The following is a 26712-nucleotide window of genomic DNA, read 5'->3' on the forward strand; positions in this document are numbered from 1 at the left end:
CCCTCAGTTAAATATCCTTCATAGTTTAAAGAAGGGTGCTTACTCTCTTGTGGTGGGTGAGAAAGTCACCCACTTATGAGGGCAGGAAGCTCTAGGAAACTGGATCTAACGTGCAGTTAGCTGTGGAGAATATAAGCATTGCAAAGAACAGACTTTGCAAAAGAGACTCAAAGGGTACAAGCCTTTGCAAGGCCAATGTTGGTTTTCACCTTGAGAGACTGAGGACAATTGTGACCCTCACAGTTCTCTTTATGTGAGGATCAACAAGCTTTTGTCACCAAGATGAGATAGTAAAACATTTGGGGTGAAGTTGTGAGGTTTTCTTCCTCTTTTTTTGGCTGCATGACATGTGAATCTTAGTTCCTGACCAGTGATGGAACTCATGCCCACTGCAGTGAAAGCGCAGAGTGCTGGGGAAGTCCCTGGAGTGAGAGGTTTCCTTGATTCTTTTTTGAGGTAAGGGCCAGTTGCTGCCAACAAGGTGTGTCACCTCTGGGCAAGCAAAGTTCTTTCTTTGGAAGTCAATTTTATTCAGTTTCAGAAAAAAGACCTCACATGAATTTGGATTAGAAAATAGGATATCAAGAGACTTGTTTTCCTAGAAATGCAAGAAAAAGAGATAACCCTTCAAGGATAATTTTCTGAATCTTCCTCTCACATCAAAAGATACATATCTTATTCCCACAATACCTTCTCCAAGCGTCAACTCACCCTCCTTAAATTCCTTTTAGCTGGGACAAGCCAATTCCCTTCACCCACACCTCTCATTTTGTTCTGTAAATAAATATTTATGTAAAACATTTCCTTTGTTAGTTGGAGACTTCTTTGGTGGACCACGTTGTGCTCAGCAAAAGTGGTTGCAGAAGAGCTGAGGAAGTTGGAGTAACTTAGACCCCTGGCATTTTGGGGTGATTTACAGACAGTATCCTATAATCCCACCATCCCAGACTCACCTTACTATACTAGCTGCTCCCTTGGATGCCAAAGTCCTGAAAAGAAGAAAGCTGTTTTACTCACTCATCGTTGTGTCTCTAGCACTAGGCATAGTCCCTGTCACGCTGTAGGCACTCAATAAATGCAAATTAATATGTGAGATATGATGGTGTCTTTTAAAAAACAAAATTACTTGTCTTAAAGGGCTCCTGAGATGCCATTCAGAATTTAATGTGTCTACCTTAGTGTGAGGACTATGTTTAAGTGTGACAATAAGGGGTTAATTTGGCTGAAACAGTTCTTTTCTTTCATTGGCTGGTGTTAACTGGTATCTGGAATCAAGATTGCCTGGAGAAATATCAATTACCTCAGACATGCAGATGACACCACCCTTATGGAAGAAAGTGAAGAACTAAAAAGCCTCTGGATGAAAGTGAAAAAGAAGAGTGAAAAAGCTGGCTTAAAACTCGACATTCACAAAACTAAGATCATGGCATCCAGTTCCATCACTTCATGGCAAATAGAGGGGGAAACAATGGAAACGGTGAGAGACTCTTTTGGGGGGCTCCAAAATCACTGCAGATGGTGACTGCAGCCATGAAATTAAAAGACGCTTGTTCCTTGGAAAAAAAGTTATGACCAACCTAGACAGCATATTAAAAAGCAGAGACATTACTTTACCAACAAAGGTCTGTCTAGCCAAAGCTATGGTTTTTCCAGTAGTCGGGTATGGATGTGAGAGTTGGACTGTAAAGAAAGCCGAGCATAGAAGAATTGATGCTTTTGAACTGTGGTGTTGGAGAAGACTCTTAAGAGTCCCTTCAACTACAAGGACATCCAACCAGTCCATCCTAAAGGAGACCAGTCCAGAACATTCATTGGAAGGACTGATGCTGAAGCTGAAACTCCAATACTTTGGCCATTTGACACGAAGAACCAACTCAATGGAAAAGACACTGATGCTGGGAATGATTGAAGGCAAGAGAAGGGGATGACAGAGGATGAGATGGTTGGATGGTATCACCTTCGTGATGGACATGAGTTTGAGTAGGCTCTGGGAGTTGGTGATGGACAGGGAAGCCTGGTGTGCTGCAGTCCATGGGGTTGCAAAGAGTTGGACATGACTGAGTGACTGAATTGAACTGAACAGGCATCTGAAAAAAAAATGATTCTAACCTCTTCAAAGCCTTTTCTCTTTCAGATTCAAGACTGTGTTTCTGCAGATTGGGACATTTATGCTAATAGTTCAGCTAGTCTGAAAAAGAAAACAAATCTTGAGTCAACTGAATACTGCTAATAAGATTTAGACATTTATTAAGTTAGCTAAATTTAGATTTACTTTGTTTGTTTGGCATAGCTCCTTATATAATACATGAACTACAATTTTGAATGTGAAGATACATATCATTGTTTAGTATCTTTTAAAATATGGTTGCTGTTTCCTTTTCTTGTTCAAAAGAGGGAAAGCATTCCATGTGTACATTACAGGAAGAAGATGTAATCCTATTGCTCCTTTATCACAAACCTCTCTGGAGGGAGAGCTAGACAGAAGCCAAGCTGCTTTTGCTGGTTATGGCTTCTGGTTGTGTATGTATTGCAGCTGGAAAGGGGTTTGGTAAAGGACAAAAGTAACTGTCCAAACATGTTGTTAGAAAGAAATCTACACACATTTGTTGACTTCTGTTTCAGGTCTCCCAGTCGCAACAATGCCAGAGTTTACATTTTTTTCTGGATAAAAGCAAATAGGGGTTAGACAGAATTATTTGTCTAACATGTTGCTAGTGCACGAATTTTGCAGAGGACTCAACTTGTTCAGATTTAAACAAAGCTACACTAACAGAACATAAACACCCAAGTTGTGTACCAGGAAAAATGATCCTTAAAGTTTCCTGCTCCTCCCATCCAGCCTCTAGGGAAAGTTTACCTCTCTATTCTTGGTTTGTGTTAAGTCATATAATGCTTTGCCAAAGCCCACCCCTATCGTGCAGAGCTACGTGGTATGACTTAAACCATCTTGCCACTTACTGAAAGAACTTGAGAAGAGTTCACTGGTACCAGGTGGTGATCTTTCTTTCATTCTCTTTCCAGCCTCTTGCCTATAAGTCCTAGAATAGGTTGTAGAGCCACCATGGGTGGTGTGCACGTCTAGATGATTCCCATTGGTAATACCAGGAAGACGCAGGAGTTGAAACCTGAAAGAGAAAACCCATCCCTCCCCTAAGAATAACACGTAGGGAGGACCCCCCCTCCCAAACACACACGACCCTCAACACACACACTGAAACCAAAACTCTAATAACAACAAAGGAAAAAGTAGCTATGTGGTGGTGTAGAAAGTTCCTTTTTGGATTTCCCATTCTCTTTGCCTGGAATGCAAGTAGAAAATTTTTTCAGGAGTCAAAATTGTACATTGCAACCAGTCCTCACTACCTGGATCCTCTTCGCTCTTCCCTAATTTTCTTCCCTAGTTCCATTTCTCTTCCTTTCAGTATTCTTCTTTTCTGTATGCATTTCCACTGTGGATCCCTTTACTCTTTTCCTCCCTTCCTTCCTTCCCCCACTACCCCCATTTCTCTCTCTCATTCGTTTCCTACTATGTGTCAAGTATTGTTCTAGGTTCAAGGGATAGAGCAATGAAACCTAGAAGACTCCTGATATTGTGGCACTTATATTCTGTAGGAAGGTGGGGAGAATGGAGGAGGACAAAAAGACAAAATAATAAATTTCAGGTAATAAGAGCTTCAAAGGGAATCAAACTGCATAAACTGATAGATGACCTGGGGGTTGGGAAGGGATAAGAATGCTTTAGATGGGATGAAAAGTCTGTTCGGGGAGGAGGGGTTAAATTTTAATTGAGATCTGTATACAGGAAAGATTCAGCTAAGAGGAAAGCATTCCAGATAGAGAGAATGGCAGTGCAAAGTCCCTCTGTGGTAAGAACCCTATGTAACAAGTCCAAGGAAGTGAAAGACAGCAGGTGTGACTATAGCTTGGAGAAAGAGGATGGAAGTGGCAAGACATGAAGTTTTGCAGGGACAGGTCACATCTGGCCTGGAAGGTAATGTAGGGGTTTGTATTTTATTCTAAGTGTGAGAGGAAGCCGGGTCCTAGCAAAGGGATGAATTATTTATCCAGAACACTATCCATTATTTTGTTCCTTTGTATTTTCCATGGGCTAGCCCTATAAGCATTTCATGACAGTGGGGAGGACATACAGGATTTACTACATAAAGGAGTCTGGGACACACAAGAGGCGACAAATGTGAGACCCTCTGCTTCACTCTACATCCTTGTCTACTTCACCCAGCTCTCTGAGCTACCCTGTTCCTACATAAGTATGCCAGCTGTCCTTCTTTTTGATAAATTAATCATTTGCCTTTGGATTCTAATCTGGTTTTACCCCCAATTTGTTAACATAATACTTAAAAAAATCACTCATCTATGTTTCTGCATAGGTCATTAGGGAAAAGATCATGAAAATTTGTTAATTTTCTTTATGGGTGCCATGGGGGGGAAGGATGCGGGGAAGGAATAATTAGGGAGTTTGGGATGATCATGTACACACTGCTATATTTAGAACGGATAACCAACAAGGACCTACTGTATAGCACAGGGAATTCTGCTCAATGTTAGGAGCTAGCCTGGACGGGAGGGGAGTTTGGCAGAGAATGGATACATGCATATGTGTGCCTGAATACCTTCCCTATTCATCTGAAACTATCACATTTTTAATTGGCTACGTCCTCATACAGAATCAAAAGGTTTTTTAGGAAAAAAAAAATCTATTAAATTTTAAAGCAGAATTCCCCATTCATTGCACACCGATGACTCACAATGCTGTAATCTGACTACTGGAAGCCATAGCACATCTTCACGGCAGTTATATTAAGTACTTTAAAATTACATCTCCAATCATCTTTGACATAGTCCCAAAGGTATTTCAAACAAAATCCAACCTAAAAAAAAAATTGTCAGCTAATGAACATTTCTCAGCAGATTCATGCGGTTGGGATAAAAATATCCAAATGGTTCGTGTGACTTTAAAATTACCCAGTTTTGTATCGTGTCACTGTAATTCAAAATGCATCATAGTATATATAAAAATCCCACAGTAATCAAATCCAATCAGGATGTCTCTTTACACAAATTAAGTTACCAATTAAATAAATTCCCTTAAATGAGGACTGTATCCAAGGTAAATTAAATTAATCCTATCATTATATTCATCCTACTTGTATTCTCTAGTTGCACTGTAGGATTCTCACCACTTTTTAAAAATTATGACAGTAGAAAAACACACACACACACACACACACACACACACACACACACAATTCCAATGTTTCCATTTAAGAAATATAAGAAAGTCAGTTATGAATTTTTAAGCAAACAGCCCATACTTTTGAATTGCTACCTTGGGACTCCACAATAGTGTAAGCATGTGGGTGGTTTTGATCCTATTCACCATATCACAAAAATCCAGCTATAGAAATGAGAGAAAACCAAGGCTTCTTAGGATGCCTCAGTGAAATGGTTCATTTATTTGAACTGATAAGTCTATGCAAATACACTCAGTCACAATAGGGAGCTTCTTAGACCTGACAATAATTTAAATTCTGAAAAGTATACAGGACTACTAGAGACCTTCATCCTTCTGGTAGATTATGTCCCTTGATACTGGAAGGTGACTTGAGTTTCTCCCTAGCCCCCTGCTTAGGATTAAACGAGAGACCTCAGCTTTGGTGTAAAGCTGCCAGCAGTCCTAATCCAAGACAATGTACACAATTTGGACTCTAGGAATGAGAGACAAAAGGAAGGGTGATCTAGAGAGTGGATAGGGATAAAAGTGGGTAGGATTGTTGCTTCTGCAGAAAACGTCCAAGGGTGGCAGATTCTAGCTAAGATCAATGTGGGAATATGTCTTAGTGTGTAGGTAGAAAAATAAGACAGACAAAGATGACCTCAGCCATTGAGAAGGAAGGAGTCACAGGAAGGGATGTCTGTGTGCAGTAGACAATGGAATTAGAAAGAGCAGAAATGAAAACAGCAAAGATTCTGATCTAGGGATTAGCTAGCTTAAATGTTCTGTCATTGGACATAAACTTTCCACAAGGAGATCTAATTTTAATGCAACAAACTCAAATTAGTTCTAGGTTGGGAGTGGTTCTGTTCTCAGACATGAGGCTGAACCTGTTACTGGGGTGGGGGCAGGGGATGAAAGGGTGGAATCTGAGCATCTCAGTAAGTCACCTAGCAGCTCTGGTCACTTTGGACATTCCCAGGGGATATATAACAGCTCACTATAACAACACAACACACACGGACACCTGTTTGTTCCCCAAGACTAACACCACAGTGAGTTTTTACCATCTTAGCTTACAAAGACATTATTTCATCCAGGTTACAGATTTCACAAAAGAGAATTTGACTATATAGATATTTATAAAATGAATGTGGTTGAGAGAAAAGTACAGGGGCTTGAAGTCAGAAAAGCTACTACATTCCAGTCCTCTCTGCTGCTGTTCAGCTGTGTGAACCTGAAGAAGTCCTTTAACATCTCTGGGCCTCTTTGTTCATCTGTAAAGTGTGGTGATGAAGCCCTGTTACTCCCTCGATGTTCTCAAGCAGATTCCAAGACAGGAGCTCACTGTGAAAACTTAAAGCTAACAGAAGACGTGGCACTGAAACAAAGCAGAGAGCTGCTTGAACTCTAATATAATCATCCACCACCATAAGGGACTCTTTGGCCACTGGTTTGATAAGTATTGTCAAATGACATTTATTTGTAACTTTTGAGAAAAGTAATTTTCAGATGCTAGTCTTGGAATAGGCTCAACCGGAGTCTTAGATCATTTTCAGTTTGAATGAACAATTCTTATTTTGGGCTTGTTTGGAGGTGGGGCTAGAGCTGTATATCCTTCCGAAGTCACAAGGAAAAGTCAACCTTTATTCTAGTAGTGTTTGGTCAGGAACAGCTGCTCCATAGGTGTCAGCCCTATACCCCAACTCATATGTTAAAAAATATCACTAATACCTTTATCCAAAATACACTTGAGTTTTATATGCTGAATATAGGAGAGAGAAGAGCTAATATTCATCAAATGCCCTTTATGAGATAAGCACTTGCTAGTGTTTTACACATATTCTGTCATTTAATCCCCAAGGCAACTTAAAAGGGAAGATATCACGGTCCCCATTTTACAGGCGAGAAACCTGAGGCTCAGAGTGCGTATAACTTGCCCAAGTTCACACCACTAGGACACGACAGAGATTTGATATAAAAATTCAGGTCTTCTGACTTCAGTCCCTACTTTTTCTTCTGTAACATCATGCTATAGAAGAAAAAGAATGAGGGTGAATGATTAGCCAGCAAAGTTGGGGAAAAGGATTTGCTATTAGTAAAGAGCTCACCCATTCTACATCATTCTGCAAAGTCCAACTTTTAAAGAATCAGAATATGATAGAAATCTTCAATATTAAATTGAAAACTAAACATAAGCAATCTGACTTGATGATCCAGAAGGCGCTTTCAGATCTTGCTGTGCCTTAAAGTTTTCACAGTCAAAATTGATTATCAGTGCACTACAGATGTGTGGAAAAGAAAATGCCAGGTAACAGTAGCCAGCTCACCTGCCTCCAAGATGGCAGGCACTATGCAGCTTTTATTATGTCAGAGCAAGGAAACAAATAGAATCTATGGTCCTGCATCTTGGGATATATATCCTAAATATATATCCATTCTTATTCCCAGTGAGAAAGAAGTCACTATAAGAGAATCTCACCTTTCATCATTCATATTCTACCTTTAAAATCCTAAACCAGTGGAACCACTGTGCACAATAATTTTGGCAGTCACAAACTCTGTCATGAAGCAGAATGAGAAATAGGAGAATATAAGTGGTATTTAAATGTCCATCATTGAGTGGGTCAGACTGCATGAGGCAATGTGGCTGTGTGGAGGGCGAGAGGTCTGGGCCCACAGTGAACAGCTTGCCTTTGCCTGAGAGTTACTAAAGCCAACGTTCTTGACTTATATTTAATCTCAGCCATCCCAGTGCCTATATCCCTGGCAACCTTAAAACAATGAATTATCTGCAAGCAACCAGGTCCAAATAAAGAGCTCAACAGTTGAATCTCCAAGAAGTGGCCAGTTTCAGGAAGGCATTTCTTGGCAGGCTAGAGCAGACTGGGGTGAAAGTTGTACCGAAGGCTGGAGAAAAGTCCAATGTGTTTCACGAGATTGGGCTCCACCACATAGGCCCGTTCCCCCTTGGCCCTCAACAGTGAGTACAGTGCCATGTCCTTGCCAAAGCCCTTGTGGCAGTAAACCTGGGACAGGTAGGTGAGGGTCCGGCGGGCCGCAGGGGCAGGGAAGAGCATGGCAGGGGTGCAACACTGTGAAGCGGGGACCACGCTGTACAGGGAAGGACTCAGCCGCCGCAGCTCCAAGAAGTAGTGGCGGCCCACCAGCTCCACCAGACCCATGCTGTACAAGGAGAAGAAGAGCATGACAGGCCAGCTAAACCCCGGGCGGCTGGCAAACCGCATGTATATCCAGGTTAGTAAGGGCCCCAGCAACATGCCGACACCGACCCACTCCAGGATACGCATGGGCTCCGGGTTGATGTAGTGCTGGAGCCTCTCGGGGTGATAGAGCTTCAGATAGAGGGCATCTTGGAGGTGGGGCTCAGAGAAGCGAGCCCGCAGAAGGTGTTCCAGGACTGGAAAGATCTGCTCCTCTGGGACGGCATCATCTTCCACCATCAGGACGTAGTCTGGGTTGTAGGTCTGCAGGGAGGATTCCAGACAATAGACGTAGTCCTGCTTCTCTTTCTCAAACGAGTTGGTGGAAGGGTCATCGCCATAGTCATCCTCGGTGCCCTCATAGCGGTTGGCCACGGGGACATACTTGGACAGCAGCTTGGCATCGAAATGGCTCACACTCCGCTCCACGTTGCACAGGAAGAGTTGGTGCCCCTCGCACTGGGGGCCACACTGTTGAAGGAGCCGGTGGAACTGGGACACCACCTGCAGGACGTAGTGGAAGCCAGGCTGCCTGTCCACAGTGATGATGGTGATGACCAGCCAGGGCCGTGGTGTGGCCTGCCAGACGATGGGCACCGAGCCGTTGGCAGAGGGCAGCTCCTCAAAGTAGTGCAGGGCAGCTTCACCTTCTTTCAGGCTTTGCTGCAGGAACTCTTGGCTCATTTGGTTCAGATGCCAGTGGCGCAGGTAGAAGTAAGAGTGCAGAAGCCGGTGACAGGCCAGCGGGGCCAGCAGACCAAAGGTCACCACAGTTAAGATGAAGAGCTGGACAGCGGTGCTGCCCCAGGAGAGCCGCCTCAGCCTCCGGAGGAGCATGGCAGCTGGAGAGGTTGACGTGCTCATGAGGTCGACTCTGGTCAGGTCTGGTCCCAAGAACAAACCATCCTGGACCGTAGGCCAAAATCAGTGCAAGTCAAACCTAAAAAGGGAAGAAGTAAAGAATGGTACAGGGCTTTAAAAAAATCCAGGGATGGAACTCAGCACATATCAAACCAGAAATTCTTATTCTAGTCTCTGTTGCTGCAAGGGACTCAAGTGTTTTCTCTAGTACTTTCTTCTTAGATTGTATCTGTTAGTGATCTCTGGGGTTCTTTGATCATTTCTATGAGTAATGAAACCTTGGTGCATTCAACCAAATCTCCACACCTACAGACACTTAGTTAAGATTCATAGTGTGCCAGAAAAATCACCAGAGAGGCTAGTAAAATCGTTATTTCAATTCAACAGCTACACAGACACAGGTTCTTCCGACTGACACAAAAATAGCAAGGCTTGACCCAAAGGAAAAACACATTTAGAGTAAGTTCCAATAAATACACTGCAAGTACTTGTTGACTGACTGTACACAGTAATTTCTAAAAACTTTGTATGTCCCAAACAAGAAAGGGACTATTTAGGATTCCCTGAAATGTCTTTATCAACGTTTTCCATTCTTTTTTCTCTAACTTTATGTAACTAAACTCAAAATTTCATATTAACTTAATCCTGATTGGTCTTCCATTTTATATTTTATAAAACTACCATGGGAACCAGTCAGAGACAGGATCTCCCTACATATGCAAGTGAACTCTAGAGCCCCAGAGTTTGAAAGGGGAGGAACTATCTGAAGGAAGATGTATGGGCAGCTTTTTGTGAGGCAGGGAAAGGGGAGGCAGAGAGGAAGATGAAAAAGTTGGTCTAGCCTGGTCCAGAAAGGAATGCAGCATGAGGTCTTCTCTCAGAGTTCAGGCCTGAGGTCAGGCAGGAGTGAAAACAGCTCAGCCACTCACTTGGTAAAAGGTCACTTCATCTCTCCACATCTCTATACCTCTAAAGTGGAGGTAATAATAATACCCATCTCATAGGGTTACTATGAAGATTAAGTGTGTTACAGAGCAAAATAATACAGAGTAAAAATGCCATTAAAATATATCCATATGGGGATTTCCCTGGTGGTCCAGAGATCAAGACTCTGTGCTTCCACTGCAGGGGGGAACAGGTTCAATCTGTGGTTGGGGAACTAAGATCCTACCTGCCGTGCAGCACAGCCTATATATATGTATATATATACATATATGTGTGTGCTTAGTCACTTCAGTTGCGTCTGACTTTTTGTGACTCTGGACTGTAGCCTGTCAGGTTCCTCTGTCCATGGGATTCTCCAAACAAGAATACTGGAGTCAGTTGCCATGCCCTCCTCCAGGGGATCTTCCCAACCCAGGGATGGAACCTGAAACTCCTGCATTGCAGATGGCTTCATCACTGCTGAGCCACTGGGAAAGCCTATATATATATACAGCCTATATATAGAGAGATACACACACACACATGCACAGACTATACATACAAACTTAGTAATAGGAGTAAGAAGGTCTAAAATCCGAGGGAAAACAGATTTGCACCAAAAAACAGAACTAAAAGGACAAAGCCAGTACAACACCAGTAAGGTCAGTGTATGAGCATGGGATTTTCCAGGCAAGAGTGCTGGAGTGGATTTTTGTTTCCTTCTCCAGGGAATCTTCCTGACCCAGGAATCGAACCCACATTGTAGGCAGACGCTTTACTGTCTGAGTCACCAGGGAAGCCCAACAGAGAAAAGGCAAATCTCTTACCTGAGAAGTATAATAAAGTTTGCACATTTTGGGAAGAAAACAGCCTAGCTTGTGGGTTATCCTAAAGAACTGCCCAGGTACCATATGAGGCTGCTGTGCTGCAGTCTCTAGTGCTCTCATACATTTTCTCCTCTTTGGGCACACAGAAAGATCACATTTCCTAGTCCACCATCTTCAGGTGGGGTCATGTGACTCAGGCTTGCCAGGAAAATGTGAGCAACGTGACAGCTATGACTTCCAGATCAAGGTAACTGAGAGCAGTTGTGCCTTCTTGACTTTCTCTTTCTCCACCTGGAGCTGGACAGCCTTGCTGGATCTACAGAAGGGAGGAGCCACTAGCTGGCATGAGCCTGGGTCCTTGAATGACTACATAGAACTGAGGTCTCTCCTACTGCTCATCTCCCAGCACCCATCCAACCTAGAGTGGGATGTGTTGTCAGTCATACACAAACTGTTGTATCTAGCCACTAATGATTTTTTGACTTATTAGTGGTTAGCCTACCCTGCCCGTTTTGTGTGTGTATGTGCACGCATGCACACACACACACACACACACTCATTCACTCAGTCATGACCGACTCTGCAAGCCTATGGACTGTAGCCCACCAGGCTCCTCTGTTCATGGAATTCTCCAGGCAAGAATTGAAATGGGTTGCCATTTCCTCCTCCCGGGGATCTTCCCAACACAGGGATCGAACCTGCATCTCCTGCATTGGCAGGTGGATTCTTTACCTCTGAATCACCCGGGAAGCCCACCCTGCCCATTAGAGTTGTATAAAATACCAAACCTCTCTCTATGGTATGATGACATAGTAATTCAAGGAAGCAGAGAGACAAGTCTCATTTCATCAACAGAAGCAGATTATATTGCGGGGCCTCAGAGGTGAGACAGACTATCTCAGTACTAGTAAAAGACCTGGATATGGATCTCCAGATGCCTATTAAAGAGGGAAATAAGCAGGGAGAGGTTTGAGTAGTATGCAGTCCTTGCTGGGATGTGGACTTCCAAAGTACTGAAGATTGGCTGCATCTCCCTGGGATCTGTTCAGTCACATGGTTGCACATTTCCATGGCCTCAACCAGTTCCGCATCACTACCAGTGGAAGCCAAGGACCGAAGCCTTAGTTGGTCTTGGGAATGGAGTCATGCACTCCTGTTCATACTGTTCTATCTTGCTAAGGGAGCTGTAACCACTTAAAGAAGGAACAAAATGCAGTCAAAGGGATAAGACATGAAGCTCAGGAAATGCCAGGCACATACTAAGTGCTAAGATGACAGTGCAATTATGACAATGCAGAACTCAGGGTTTGGTGTAAAACTGCCATCCAGTCTCCTTCAACACCCTCTTCCAGTGAGTTTTTGGTAAAATAAGAAAGTGACACTCTTTAGTCCAAATAAGTCCCGGGGTAGACTATTCAAGGAATACATGTGCACACACACACACACACATAAAATTATTTAAGAATATAAATCTGATCATGTCATGCTCCTGCTTAAAACCATTCTTATATTTCTACTGCTCTTTTAATAAAAGAGCTTTTGAACTGTGGTACTGAAGACTCTTGAGAGTCCCTTGGACTGCAAGGAGATCCAACCAGTCCATTCTGAAGGAGATCAACCCTGGGATTTCTTTGGAAGGACTGATGCTAAAGCTGAAGCTCCAGTACTTTGGCCACCTCATGCGAAGAGTTGACTCATTGGAAAAGACTCTGATGCTGGGAGGGATTGGGGGCAGGAGGAGAAGGGGACGACCGAGGATGAGATGGCTGGATGGCATCACTGACTCGATGGACGTGAGTCTGAGTGAACTCCGGGAGTTGGTGATGGACATGGGGGCCTGGCGTGCTGCAATTCATGGGGTCGCAAAGAGTCAGACACAACTGAGTGGCTGAACTGAACTGAACTGAAACATCTTATTGTGATTCAAAAGGCCCTTTATGATCTGGACCCTGCCCTCCCTTGATATCTTGTTCTACTGCCCTCTTTGTAAGTTCTAGACTAATAAAGGCAAGATAGTAAGTATTTTAGACTTTGTGGATCACACACAGTTGCATATTCCCCTTACATTATTTCTTTCTTTAACTCTTTGAGAAAATGTAAAAACTATTTTTAGCACTCAGGTCACATCAAAACAGGCTGTAGACCAAATCTGCCTGCAACTCATAGTTTACCAACCCTATGCTCTAGACTATGACTGTCCAATGGAAATATACTGTAGGTCATATATGTAGTTAAAATTTTTTCTAGCAGCCACAATAAAAAAGTAAAAACAGATGAAATTCATTTTAATAATGTATTTTAACACAACACATCAAAATTATGATTTTAACATGAAATCAATATAAAAAATTACAAATGAGGCATTCTGTATTCTTTTTTCCATACTAAGTCTTTGAAATTCAGGTGAGTATTTTATATTCACAGCATATTTCAATTCAACATGAGACACATTTAAGTGCTTAGGTTTCAAATAGGAAAAGGAGTATGTTAAGGCTGTATATTGTCACCCTGCTTATTTAACTTATATGTAGAATACATCATGAGAAACTCTGGGCTGGAAGAAGCACGAGCTGGAATCAAGACTGCCAGGAGAAATATCAATAAACCTCAGATATGCAGATGACACCACCCTTATGGCAGAAAGTGAAGAGGAACTAAAAAGCCTCTTGATGAAAGTGAAAGAGGAGAGTGAAAAAGTTGGCTTAAAGCTCAACATTCAGAAAACGAAGATCATGGCATCTGGTCCCATCACTTCATGGGAAATGGATAGGGAAACAGTGGAAATAGTGTCAGACTTTATTTTGGGGGGCTCCAAAATCACTGCAGATGGTGATTGCAGCCATGAAATTAAAAGAAACTGACTCCTTGGAAGGAAAGTTATGACCAACTTAGATGGCATATTCAAAAGCAGAGACATTACTTTGCCAACAAAGGTCCATCTAGTCAAAGCTATGGTTTTTCCAGTGGTCATGTATGGATGTGAGAGTTGGACTGTGAAGGAAGCTGAGTGCCGAAGAACTGATGCTTTTGAACTGTGGTGTTGGAGAAGACTCTTGAGAGTCCCTTGGACTGCAAGGAGATCCAACCAGTCCATTCTGAAGGAGATCAGCCCTAGGATTTGTTTGGAAGGAGTGATGCTAAAGCTGAAACTCCAACACTTTAGCCACCTCATGCGAAGAGTTGACTCATTGGAAAAGACTCTGATGCTGGGAGGGATTGGGGGCAGGAGGAGAAGGGGACGACTGAGGATGAGATGGCTGGATGGCATCACCGACTCAATGGCCATGAGTTTGAGTGAACTCTGGGAGTTGGTGATGGACAGGGAGGCCTGGCGTGCTGTGATTCATGGGGTCGCAAAGAGTCGGACATGACTAAGTGACTGAACTGAACTGAACTGAATAGCCACATATAGCCAGTGAGCAAGGCACCTCTAGATATGCTGATCTTCTTTCAGAACACCGACTGTGCTAAGCTCTTGCCTATCTCCTGGCCTTTGCTCACTCAACTCCCTTACCTGAGAACATTCTAATCCCCACACCTTTCCTTGCCTCTTCATATAGATAGCTTTTTCTCATTCTGTAACACAGTCTCCTAGAGGAGCTGTTCCTGGTCTTCATAAAGATAGGACTTACTGCATACGTACTCATGTGTTTTGCATTAGCTAAATGGGAGTTGTAAATTGGCACAACCTCTGTAGAATTAATTTAGAACTATCTAACAAGACACACTGGGGCCTCCTAGGTGGCACTAGTGGTAAAGAACCTGCCTGCCAATGCAGGAGACATAAGGAACGTGGGTTAGACCCCTGGGTCAGGAAGATTCCCTGGAGGAGGGCATGGCAACCCACTCCAGTATTCTTGCCTGGAGGATCCCATGGACAGAGCAACCTGGCAGACTATGGTCCCTAGGGTCACAAAGAGTCAGACATGACTGAAGCAACTTTGCATGCACTCATGCAACAAGACGCCCTAAAGCTCAGCAATTCAATTTCTAGCATTCTTTCCTAGATATATATTCTCATGTGTGAGGAATGACTTGTAGCACCAAGTAGAAGAGCAGAATATTGCCAAGCACCCATCAACTGAGTGAATCAAATAAACTATGGTACCTCCAAAGAATGGGATACAGCTATCCATTAAAAGAAGCAAACTCAGGGAGAGACAAAGATGACAACATTTAATGCTCCTGATCTTTCCTCTTCCCATGGACATATTGAATGTACAGCTGCACAAGGAAAATTCCTTCTAAGAGAAATCCAGAACCTAGCTGAGTGACTCCTACACATCAGGCAAATAAGAAAATACCCACATCAAAACAAGCTCTTGCCAAAAATTCCAACCTGGCACAGTGCCAGTCAATTGGGACTAACACACCCAACAACAACCAGCTGGTCCCTGAGTGAAAGATTTGGACCACATACACAGAGCTCCAACTTTCAAGGCTCCCACCTGATGGACAGGCCCCAAACACCTAGCTCTGAAGACCAATGGGGCACACGTCCATTAGACCAACAGGAATAGCAAAGAAAGAAGCAGTTCTTAATGGGTATGTGAGTACTCGCTGTTGCCGAACCTCCAGGGCTCAAAGGTGAGAGAAAAGGTCAAAACAATGTTCATCTCCCACTCTTTCCTGGGTAAGGGTTTGACTGAACACTTTATAAGCTACTCCCAGAGTGTGTGGCATGTTGCAAAGAGCCAGGACATCAGAAAAAGAGATTGTTACAAATTTAAGTTTCCTTCATAGATCACAACCTTATCAGGGCAAACGGGCTTGCATAACTCAATGAAGCTATGAGCCACGCCATATAAGCCACCCAAGACAGACAGGTCATAGTGAAGAGTTCTGATAAAACATGGTCCAAGGAAGGAGGAAATAGCCACTTCAGTATTCTTGGGGCTTTTCTGATGACTCAGATGGTAAAGAATATACCTGCAATGCTGGAGTCCTAGGTTTGATCCCTGAATCAGGAAGATCCCCTGGAGAGGAAATGACAGCACACTCCAATATTATTGCCTGGAGAATTCCATGGACAGAGGAGGAGCCTAGTGGGCTACAGTCCATGGGGTTGCAAAGAGTTCAACACAACTGAGTGACTTTCACTTTCCAGTATTCTTACCTAGAGAACCCCAAGGACTGTATGGAAAGGTAAACAGATATGACACAGGAAGATAATCCCCCCAGGTGGGAAGGTGTCCCATATGTTACTGGGGAAGAGCAGAGGGCAGTTACTAAAAGCTCCAGAATGAAGTGACTGGGCCAAAGTGGAAACGGCACTCAGGTGTGGATGTATCTGGTGGAGAAAGTAAAGTCTGATGCTGTAAAGAATAATATTGCATAGGAACCTGGAATGTTAGGTCCATGAATCAGGGTAAATTGGAAGTGGCCAAACAGGAGATGGCAAGAATGAACATTGATATCTAAGGAATCAGGGAACAAAAATGGATGGGAATGGGCAAAATTAATTCAGATGACCATTGTATCTACTAATGTGGGCAAGAATCCTTAGAAGAAATGGAGTAGCCTTCATAGCCATCAAGAGAGTCCAAAATGCAGCATTTCAGTGCAATCTCAAAAACAACAGAATGATCTTGGGTTGTTTCCAAGGCAAACCATTCAGTATCACAGTAATCCAAATCTATGCCCCAACCATTGATGCTGAAGAAGTTGAAGTTGACCAGTTCTATGAAGACCTATAAGATCTAGCTGCTACTGCTGCTAAGTTGCTTTAGTTGTGTCCAACTCTGTGAGACCCCATAGACGGCAGCCCACCAGGCTCCTCTGTCCCTAGGATTCTCCAGGCAAAAATACTGGAGTGGGTTTCCATTTTCTTCTCCAATGCATACATGCATGCTAAGTCACTTCAGTCATGTCCAACTCTATGCGACCCTATGGACAGCAGCCCACCAGGCTCCTCTTTCCACAGGATTCTCTAGGCAAGAATACTGGAGTGGGTTGCCATTTCCTTCTCCATATAAGACCTAGATCCAATACCAAAAAAAGATGTCCTTTCAATCATAGAGGATTGGAATGCAAAAGTAGAAGTCAAGAGATATCTGGAAAAACAGGCAAGTTTGACTTTGGAGTACAAAATGAAGCAGGGCAAAGCTAATAGTTTTGTCAAGAGAACATGTTGGTCATAGTAAACACCCTTTTCCAACAACACAAGAGATGACTCTACACATGAACATCATCAGATGGTCAATACCAAAAGAAATCAGATTAATCATGCTCTTTTGCAGCCAAATATGGAGAAACTCTATGCAGTAAAAACAAGACCTGGAGCTGCAGATGGTGACTGCAGCCATGAAATTAAAAGACGCTTACTCCTTGGAAGGAAAGTTATGACCAACCTAGATAGCATATTCAAAAGCAGAGACATTACTATGCCAACAAAGGTCCTTCTAGACAAGGCTATGGTTTTTCCAGTGGTCATGTATGGATGTGAGAGTTGAACTATAAAGAAAGCTGAATGCAGAAGAATTGATGCTATTGAATTGCGGTGTTGGAGAAGAGTCTTGAGAGTCCCTTGGACTGCAAGGAGACCCAACCAGTCCATCCTAAAGGAGATCAGTCCTGGGTGTTCATTGGAAGGACTGATGTTGAAGCTGAAACTCTTTGGCCACCTGATGCGAAGAGCTGACTCATTTGAAAAGACCCTGATGCTGGGAAAGATTGAGGGCAGGAGGAGAAGGGGATGACAGAGGATGAGATGGTTGGATGGCATCACCGACTCGATGGAGATGAGTTTGGGTGAACTCCAGGAGTTGGTGATGGACAGGGAGGCCTGGCGTGCTGTGGTTCATGGGGTCACAAAGAGTCAGACACGACTGAGTGACTGTACTGAACTGATTCATTTTTGGCTGCATCCAGTCTCAATTGTTGGCTTGAGGGATTTTTGTTTGTTTGTTTCAGTGGGAAGGCTTCTCTCTAGTTGTGATGTGTGGCCTTAGTTGCCCCATGGCATGTGGAATCTTAGTTCCCTGACCAGGGATCACACCCACACCTGTTGGTTACGAGTGAAATGACACAGAACATACAAGACATACGAGATGCACACAAGAGACATACACTCTGGCCAGAGTGACAAGAACTGCATGCACCAGTGAGCTCGCGGTTTATTTATATACATCCCCTCTGGGCAGAATTCCAGACTGTATGACCAAACTTGTTCAATACAGCACATGTGCATAAATGTTATCGTACAGCAAAAGGGAGTGAAATTCCAGCCTACAGTAGAATCTGTCCAGAGCCCTTATCACAAGAAGGGAATGTTCCCTTATTTGCAAGGGACCATTAATCTCAAGGCTGTGTCCGTCTCCTTGGCAGAACATCCTGTTTGCAAGCAGCACATCTCCACTTTCCCTATTGTGGCCGCATTAACCCTTCATCTCCCCCTTTTTTATTTTATTTAAACCCTTGAGACATTTGTATTGATGTTCTGTAGAGCAAGGCGTAAAGCTGTAGGCGGCCAACCTCCAGCTTCGCCAGCCCCTCTCGCGGCTGTGCCTGTCTTAGGTTGCCCTCCTCTGAGGGTCTTACCCGTCATTGGCTATCCAGCCACCTCTCAGGGGCTAGGTGGAATTTCTCTAGATGATGGGCATCCTAAGAAAGAGCTCACTCAATCAACAAGTCGAGGCCTTAACGCCTATGGAGTGGAGAAATCCTTTGACCAACTTGCGGTTTATTTATATACATCCCCTCTGGGCAGAATTCCAGACTGTATGACCAAACTTGTTCAATACAGCACATGTGCATAAATGTTATCATACAGCAAAAGGGAGTGAAATTCCAGCCTATGGCAGAGTCTGTCCAGAGCCCTTATCACAAGAAGGGAATGTTCCCTTATTTGCAAGGGACCATTAATCTCAAGGCTGTGTCCGTCTCCTTGGCAGAACATCCTGTTTGCAAGAAGCACATCTCCACTTTCCCTATTGTGGTCGCATTAACCCTTCACACACCTCCTGCATTGGAAGGTGGTTCTTAACTGCTGGACCATTAAGGAAATCCCTAATGTCTATGATATTGATAACACATGAACTTTAAATGAAAAGTGCCTGATCGTTCTCCCTCCTACCACTCCTTGTTACTCACATGTGACCTTAATAATTAGACTCCTAATCTATTCCCTCCAACATGAGACATAATACCTAAAAAATGTCTTTCCTTACATTGAAGAACAAAATACCTCTGAAAGTAGAAAACCTGACACTTGATAAGCAATGCTTTTGGAAAAAGATCTTCATCAAAAGGGGGAGATATTAAAAAATTAATAAATAGAAAACTCAATTAAATAGAGCTTGAGGATCAGAAAGGGAGCTCTCAGGTCCTAGAATGACAACAGAGAGTCACTGGGAAGAAGAAAGACTTCCCTTCTTTCCTGGCAAGGACTCAGCCAACCAAAAGTCATGAGCTCTTAGTTTACTATTGCCTTCCAACATTATTTTCCCCTCCATAAAAACACTTGCCCTCCCTTGATGTGCAGAAACTTGCACATGACTCACCATGGTTGTAGATCCTGACCTGCAGTTCTCTGCTGATCCCAAATAAACCCATCTTTGCTGGAGAAATAAATGGTAATCTGTTTCAGGTAAACATGCCCAAACAGAAATAATTTCTTTTTTTCTTCAAGTTCTAGGGTCCTTTACATGAATTTTCATTCCAGAACATTCATTTGTCACTTTCTACTTTAAACTGCATCTATTTGTAGCTACCACTTATTAAACTCCTCCTGGGCTTCCCTGGTGGCTTAGCGATAGGGAATCCACCTCCTAATGCAGGAGACAAGGGTTCAATTCCTGGGTTGGGAAGATGCCCTGGTAAAGGAAATGGCAACCCACAAAAGTATTCTTGCCTGGGAAGTCTCATGGACAGAGGAGCCTGGTGGGCTACAGTCCACGGGGTCACAAAGAGTCGGACACAACTTAGCGGCTAAACAACAACAGTTAAGCTCCTACTACGTATCCAAGTTCTGGACTAGACTTACATATATTTCTTCTGACCAAAGAGCAACTCTCAAACATTAATGGAACTAATCTCATTTAAATGGAAAAAAAAAATGCTACCAAGGTGAAAGCAGGGAATTCAAACACAGGAAAGATTTCAAAGCTTATACTTTTTATATGATGCATGCTATCTTACATGGCTTGGCTCATGGCCTGTGATTTACAACCTAGTTGGACTTATAACAAAGGTCCATCTAGTCAAGGCTATGGTTTTTCCAGTGGTCATGTGTGGATGTGAGAGTTGGACTGTGAATAAAGCTGAATGCCGAAGAATTGATGCTTTTGAACTGCGGTGTTGGAGAAGACTCTTGAGAGTCCCTTGGACTGCAAGGAGATCCAACCAGTCCATCCTAAATGAGATCAGTCCTGGATGTTCATTCGAAGGACCGATGCTAAAGCTGAAACTCCAATACTTTAGCCACCTCATGCGAAGAGTTGACTCATTGGAAAAGACTCTGATGCTGGGAGGGATTGGGGGCAGGAGGAGAAGGGGACGACCAAGGATGAGATGGCTGGATGGCATCACCGACTTGATAGACATGAGTTTGAGTGAACTCTGGGAGTTGGTGATGGACAGGGAGGCCTGGCATGCTGCGATTCATGGGGTCACAAAGAGTCGGACACGACTGAGCGACTGAACTTAACTGAACTGGACTTAGAGACCCCTGTTAGTAGACTCAGTTTGATTTATCTTTGATATCCTTCACAGACCCAGAACAGGATTTTTGCACAGAAAAGATTTAATGTTTGTTAAGCAAATAAAAGATTTCTATAGGGTTTAATTCCTAAGATATAAAATTGGGAGTAGCAAAGAGTCTGGTCATATAATGTGCAGAGATCAACTTACTTGGAAATGCTTGCTGAGCCCTTCTTATGGGCACAGTTTTAAGCATCTCATTTATTATCATAAGAAGCCTATGAGAAATACTATTATTAAATCCATTTTATATCTGAAAAAAAATTAAGGCACATTTAACTTGTACCCAAGGTTAGCAAAGCTTTAAATAGGTGGCAAAACTTGAAAAGCAAGCAGACTGTTTACAGAACTCATGTTCTCAACCATTATGCAATATTGTCTCTGCATAGATTGGAAAGCCAAGAAAATCAACTGGAAGATGATTAGAAATGGTACAGACTTTCAGAATGTGTTTGGTAGCAGAATTAGTATGCAAAAATAATATATGCTATGATCTGTGTGTGTGCTCACTCAGTCATGTCTGACTCTGTGACCCCATGGACTGTAGCCCACCAGACTTTTCTGTCCATGGAATTTTCCAGGCAAGAATACTGGAGTGGGTTGCCATTTCTTGCTCTAGGGGATCTTTCCAACTCCGAGACTGAACCCAAGTCTCCAGCATTGCAGGCAGAGTCTCTACCATCTGAGCCACCAGGGAAGCTCTGTCTCTTGCATCTCTTGCATTGGCAGGTGATTCTTTTTACCACTGTGCCACCTGGGAAGCCCTATGCTATGTTACACATAATCATATATATATATATGATTGCTTTCATATAATCAGACAATTACTAATCAATGGGATAAAACATTTCAGTCAAAATGAACAAAAAAAAAGAAACCAAAAATATCTAGAATAAACTTAAAAAATATGTAGCATATATACTTCTATAAAATCCCATTGAAGGACACTGTAAAAGTCTAATAAATGGATAAAAGTAACATCTTCCCTGCTGAGAACCTTCACTATTAAAAGAGGAGATGGAGGTCTGTTGCTCCAAAATCAATCTCTACATTTAAGATAACATCAATTCAATTTTCTTTGAGAGAGTGAGCCAGTACAGTAAATGGGCACTTTTATATAAATTGGTGTGACCTTTAGAGAGAAAGTTTGGATGATATCTGCAAAAATTTTATATGTGCATCTCCTTTGACATGGAAATTCTACTTCTAGCAATCTACTCTGCAGCAAAGCCAACACAGGCTACCAAACATAGACAAGGAATGTTCACAGAAATTTTGCTTGAAAGTAAGAGAGGGAGAAAGAGAGGGAGAGGAATAGATGGAGGGCAGGGCATCAAGATGGCTGGACAAACTACAGGGAAGGATAGGCAAACTACAGGGAAAGGAAATGGCCAAAAACAGGGAACAATGTTTAGATAATTATACATGGGGATGATATGGACACATTAAAAAGAAAAAGAAGGGTTTAAATACACTGACATTTAAACAGCCTTACCTAAATCTCTGCTGTGGACTGAATGTTTGTGTTCCCCATTCCCAAATTCATAATCAAAATCTGAATACCTGATGTGATGATGTTTGGAGATAGGGTCTTTAGGAGATATTAAGGTCATGCCCGTGGAACTCTTTTGCTGGGACTAGTGCCCTTATTAGAAGAGACAGAATACAGCTTTCTTTCTCTCTCTCCTCTGCCAGTGAGTACAAATCAGGAAGGCAGCCATCCATAAACCAGGAAAAGGGCCACTATCAGAACCCAACTATGCTGGCACCCACCCTAATCTCAGACTTCAGACTCCAGAACTGTGGGACATGAACGTTCTGCTTAAGCTACCCAGTTTATGGTAATTCATCGTATCAAACAAAGCAGTTTGAAAGTCTCTACTTGAAAAATGTAAACTATGTCAGTGCAAATTGTAGAAAAGGGTACACGGTATGATCATTTTATTTCTAATGTGGAGTATAACTTAGTGAAGGAGAGATTAAAGTATGAGGGATGGAGGGTTCTGCTCTTGCTTTCTACCCTTCTGAAAGCACATGCATTACTTCTATGATCATAGTTTAATTCAACAAATACTGAGTCTTGTACCAGGCACTGGAGTAGTGAATGTGACACCCAGGGGACCTACTCTCAGGACCCTAATTATCAAAGATCCTATCGGAATCCAAAGATGATTTGTCTCTTTTGGTGGAGCAGAGACAGGATGGATAATTTGACCAAAGTGTGGGGCTTCCCATGCGGCTCGGTGGTAAAGAATTCTCCGGACAATGCAGGAGATGCAGGAGACTTGAATTTGATGCCTAGGCCGGGAAGATGCCCTGGAGGAGGAAATGGCAACCCACTCCAGTATTCTTGCTTGGGAAATTCCATGAACAGAGGAGCCTGGGGGGCTATAGTCCATAGAGTTGAAAAGAGCTGGACACAACTGAGCGATGGAGCACGCACACACACTATATCTTAATAAAACTGATTTTTTTAAAAGCCAGGTGGATATTACTGGGTAATAACAAAGATATTAAATTTGTTATAAAACTTCAGTAATTAAAATAACATGGCCCTTGCACCGAAATATACTGATAGACACATGCAAAAATCTGTAGACATAAATATATAATAATTTAATATACCATAATTATAGCAGTCTAAATCAGGCATAAAAAATGAACTTAGCTTTGCAGCAACTGGGTACCATTTACAAAAAGTAATTAGCTCTCCACTTTACATCTTAAATTAGAATAAATGACACATTAAAATTTTTCAGCAAAAGCTTAAAAATATCTGAAGAAAATATAGGTGAATATTTATACAAACTCAAGCTGGGAAAGGCCTTTCTCAGCAAGACTCTCAAGCAGAAACCATAAACAAAAAGAATAGAACTGAATGGCCAAAGATGAAAAGCTGACCCCCCCCCCCAAAAAAAAACAAAACATATGTTGATGTACGGCAGAAACCAACACAATATTGTAATTATTTTTTAATTAAAAATAAATCTTAAAGACTGTGCAACACAGATGACAGAATTACATATCAGTACTTTAATGTGTAATACATAACAAGCACTTAAAACTCATAAACAGAAAGATACTGACTGAAAGAGGTAAGAGAATTAATAGTTCACTCACACCAATGCAAAAGGCCAATACAGAGAGGAAAAAGCTGATTACCTCTGGATAATCAGACATACAAATTGAAATAATTTTTTTTGCCCACCTTACTGGTTTAAAGGTGTGCATGCAGAGAAATTTTTAAGATATCTAGGAAAACAATCTAGGAGATGAAATTTTAAGTTATTTTTATTTTCTTTACATTTTTCTGTTTTGTAATAAGCTTATCCTTTTAAAAAATTCTAATTTAGATAACGTTAAACAAGCATGGTTTTATCTTCTCACCTAAAATATCTGGTGCCGGGCACTCTAGAAATGCATTCCTAAAAGCCAATTTCCCCTTAGAAGACTTAGTTCTCTAGGGGAAACGCGCGCACGCCTACGCGCGCACACACACACCAGCAGGTTTTCGCTAATGGTCCGCATAGTGAGATCATCATTGGATCCGCCCTTGTGTCCGTTCACCTCCAGGGAGAACAAGAGACAAGCAGGGGCTGGCGGGGTTACACTCACCCTCCAATTTTCGCCCTGGATACTGCGGGCGCAGTGCGGCAACTGGCAACGCCCGTACACAGAGACCAGGAAAAGGGCGAGGCGAGCCGGGGTGGTCCTAACTATCCCTCAAGGAAAGAGAATGGCAGCGGAGGACCAGAGTCTCGGATTTAGCTTCTGCCACCGACCGTGGGGAGTCCCCGCGGCGCTCCGGTCTCAGTTTCCCTACCCGTAGGAGGAAACTAACAGCCTAAATCGCGGCGTTGCCTCCGGGCGTCCTGTCTTTCCCGGAGCTGGGAAGGACGCCTTCCTCTGCCCCGTTGACCTTCCTCGGTCTTGGGGCTGCGAGATCGCCTGCAGAAACCCAACGCCGCAGCAGGGCGTTTGTCCGTGCTCTGGGCTGGCCCGAGGCGCGGGCAGATAAAGCCGCGAGCGGGCGGCCATTAGGCGATCCACCCTTAGGGTGCTGGGCCCAGCCAGACTAGGCAAGCAGCGGAATCTTACCTGGACTCGTACACGCCCGGCTCGCGCCTTTCCGTCGGCCTAGCGGCGCCAAGGAAACAGGCGAGGGGTAGGGAGGCGTCCTTGCTGCGACACGCAGTCATCCCTGCGCGGATGCCGGCCCAGGCCGTGCGGGGGACGCCCTTCTGGGGTCTCCACATTCCTCCCGCAGGAAGCAGCCGGCCCCGCGAGCGGGGCCGCACTGAAGCCAGCCCGCCAAAGCGCACCGCCGGGGGCACAGGCCCTCCCAGGCTCGCCAGCCCCTGCAGCTGCTCTCCGTGTGCCGGCTGCAGCAACCCTAATCCATTTTCCCTCGCTCTGGAGACATCTCCCGGGTGGGCGCTCTGGTCATGATGCCAAAGGGGCAGAGCAGATCGTTCGCAGCGGGAACCTACCGGGTGAGAGCGGTCAGCTGGGTTCTCTGAGCACGCTGACGGCCACTGCCGAAGTCGCCTAGGCTGTCTGGCTCATGACCACGGAGGAGCCATCGCTGGACCTTGAGGCCTCGGAGGAGCGGTCGCCGCAGGACTTGGACGCGCGCGGAAGCCTCACCTCCCACGGCGCAGCTCTGGCGCGGTCCCCTAGCTCTGGCAGGCCATGTGACCTGCGAGCTGGGGAGCGACCGCAGCCCCCAAAAGCCAGCTTGGGGAAAAAAGGACGGCAAAAGGCGCCAACTGATGGGCAGAAAGGGAAAAGCAGGCTCCGCGCAAAGGAGGTTGAAATGCTGGAAGGATTAAGTATCTGCACGGTTCACAGTCCCAGCTGGCCATTAAACGTGTTCTCTGCGGGAGATTTGTTTTTGCCAGTAATAAAAACAATAGCGGACACCGCTTCCATCCCTAATCCCCACCGTATCCCCGTTATGCCAAAGACGCTGTATGAAAACGCCTCTTTCACTTTACTCCTGTACTTTAAGAGACTGTACGCCCAATTTGCAAATGACCAAAGAAAATTTGAGAAGGTAACTTACCAAGTGCAATACTCCAAAAGCCAGAATACTTTTTCATTAACAACAAAAACCGAGAAAGGTTTACTCTAATCAAATTAGCTATCCATGAAAGCCTCAAGGCTTTCATGCATTGAGATCATTGTTGAGCTTCACCTCTTGAAAATCATTTACTCCATAGGTGACAGAAGTTTAATAAAAGATTGTATACATAATTAGGTGATAGCTGAATACAACTTAGTGTTTGCCGGGGTCCAGCCCCGGTGGATCCAGGGTGATTCGAAGGTGGGGACGGAGTCGGCATCTTTGGAAAAATACATATTTAATCACAGATATAGAGAGATTAGAAATGGATAGTGTAGTAGGAAGATTAGTGGAGAAAAGGAGGCTGAATAACTTGGATTACGTGGAATAGCATCCATGATCCAGATGGGAATTCAGCCAGAAAAAAATGGGAACAAGAAAGAAGCGACATGGGGGAATCAGTCTTTCCAGAAACTGATCCGTTTTCTTTATTTTTAGGTTTGCTTATATACCTTTTGTTACACATAGGGATGAATACAGAGTCACAGGGGGGTCAGCAGTCCTGACCATTATCAAAATCAGGTGCTTCACATAAAAAGGTCTTAGGGATTTTATGATCCTGTCTTTCTGATGACCAAAAAACTTATTTTTTCCAAGGGTGTTTTCTGTTAAACCAGGAACCACCCTCCAAAAAAAGTTGCATTCCTATAGGGTGAGGGTGTGGTGAGTTACAATCAAGAAAGGAATTTATTTAACCCAAGGTTAACATGATTAATCTTAAAGGTTAATACTTATTTCTCCTATATGCTTAAAGGTTAATACTTATTTCTTCCTATATGCTAGTTATATTCATTATAAGGGTAGGGAACATGGAGATTT

General features: G+C 43.4%; 1 protein-coding gene across 2 annotated transcripts; it reads right to left on the bottom strand.

Moving 5' to 3' along the window:
- TMEM246 (transmembrane protein 246) lies at nt 5452–25489 on the bottom strand. Of its 2 annotated transcripts, none has more exons than XM_005684252.3 (2): nt 25259–25489; nt 5452–9397 (listed from the first exon to the last, which is right to left on the bottom strand). In XM_005684252.3, the coding sequence occupies exon 2, from the start codon at nt 9319–9321 to the stop codon at nt 8110–8112; it is 1212 nt and encodes a 403-aa protein (XP_005684309.2). In that variant the 5' UTR covers nt 9322–9397; nt 25259–25489; the 3' UTR covers nt 5452–8109. The 2 variants fall into 2 exon arrangements, with proteins under 2 accessions (XP_005684309.2, XP_005684310.2); XM_005684253.3 differs by having other exon boundaries at nt 24867–25489.

The sequence above is a fragment of the Capra hircus genome, chromosome 8, assembly GCF_001704415.2.
Source record: "Capra hircus breed San Clemente chromosome 8, ASM170441v1, whole genome shotgun sequence".
NCBI classification, from domain to species: domain Eukaryota; kingdom Metazoa; phylum Chordata; class Mammalia; order Artiodactyla; family Bovidae; genus Capra; species Capra hircus.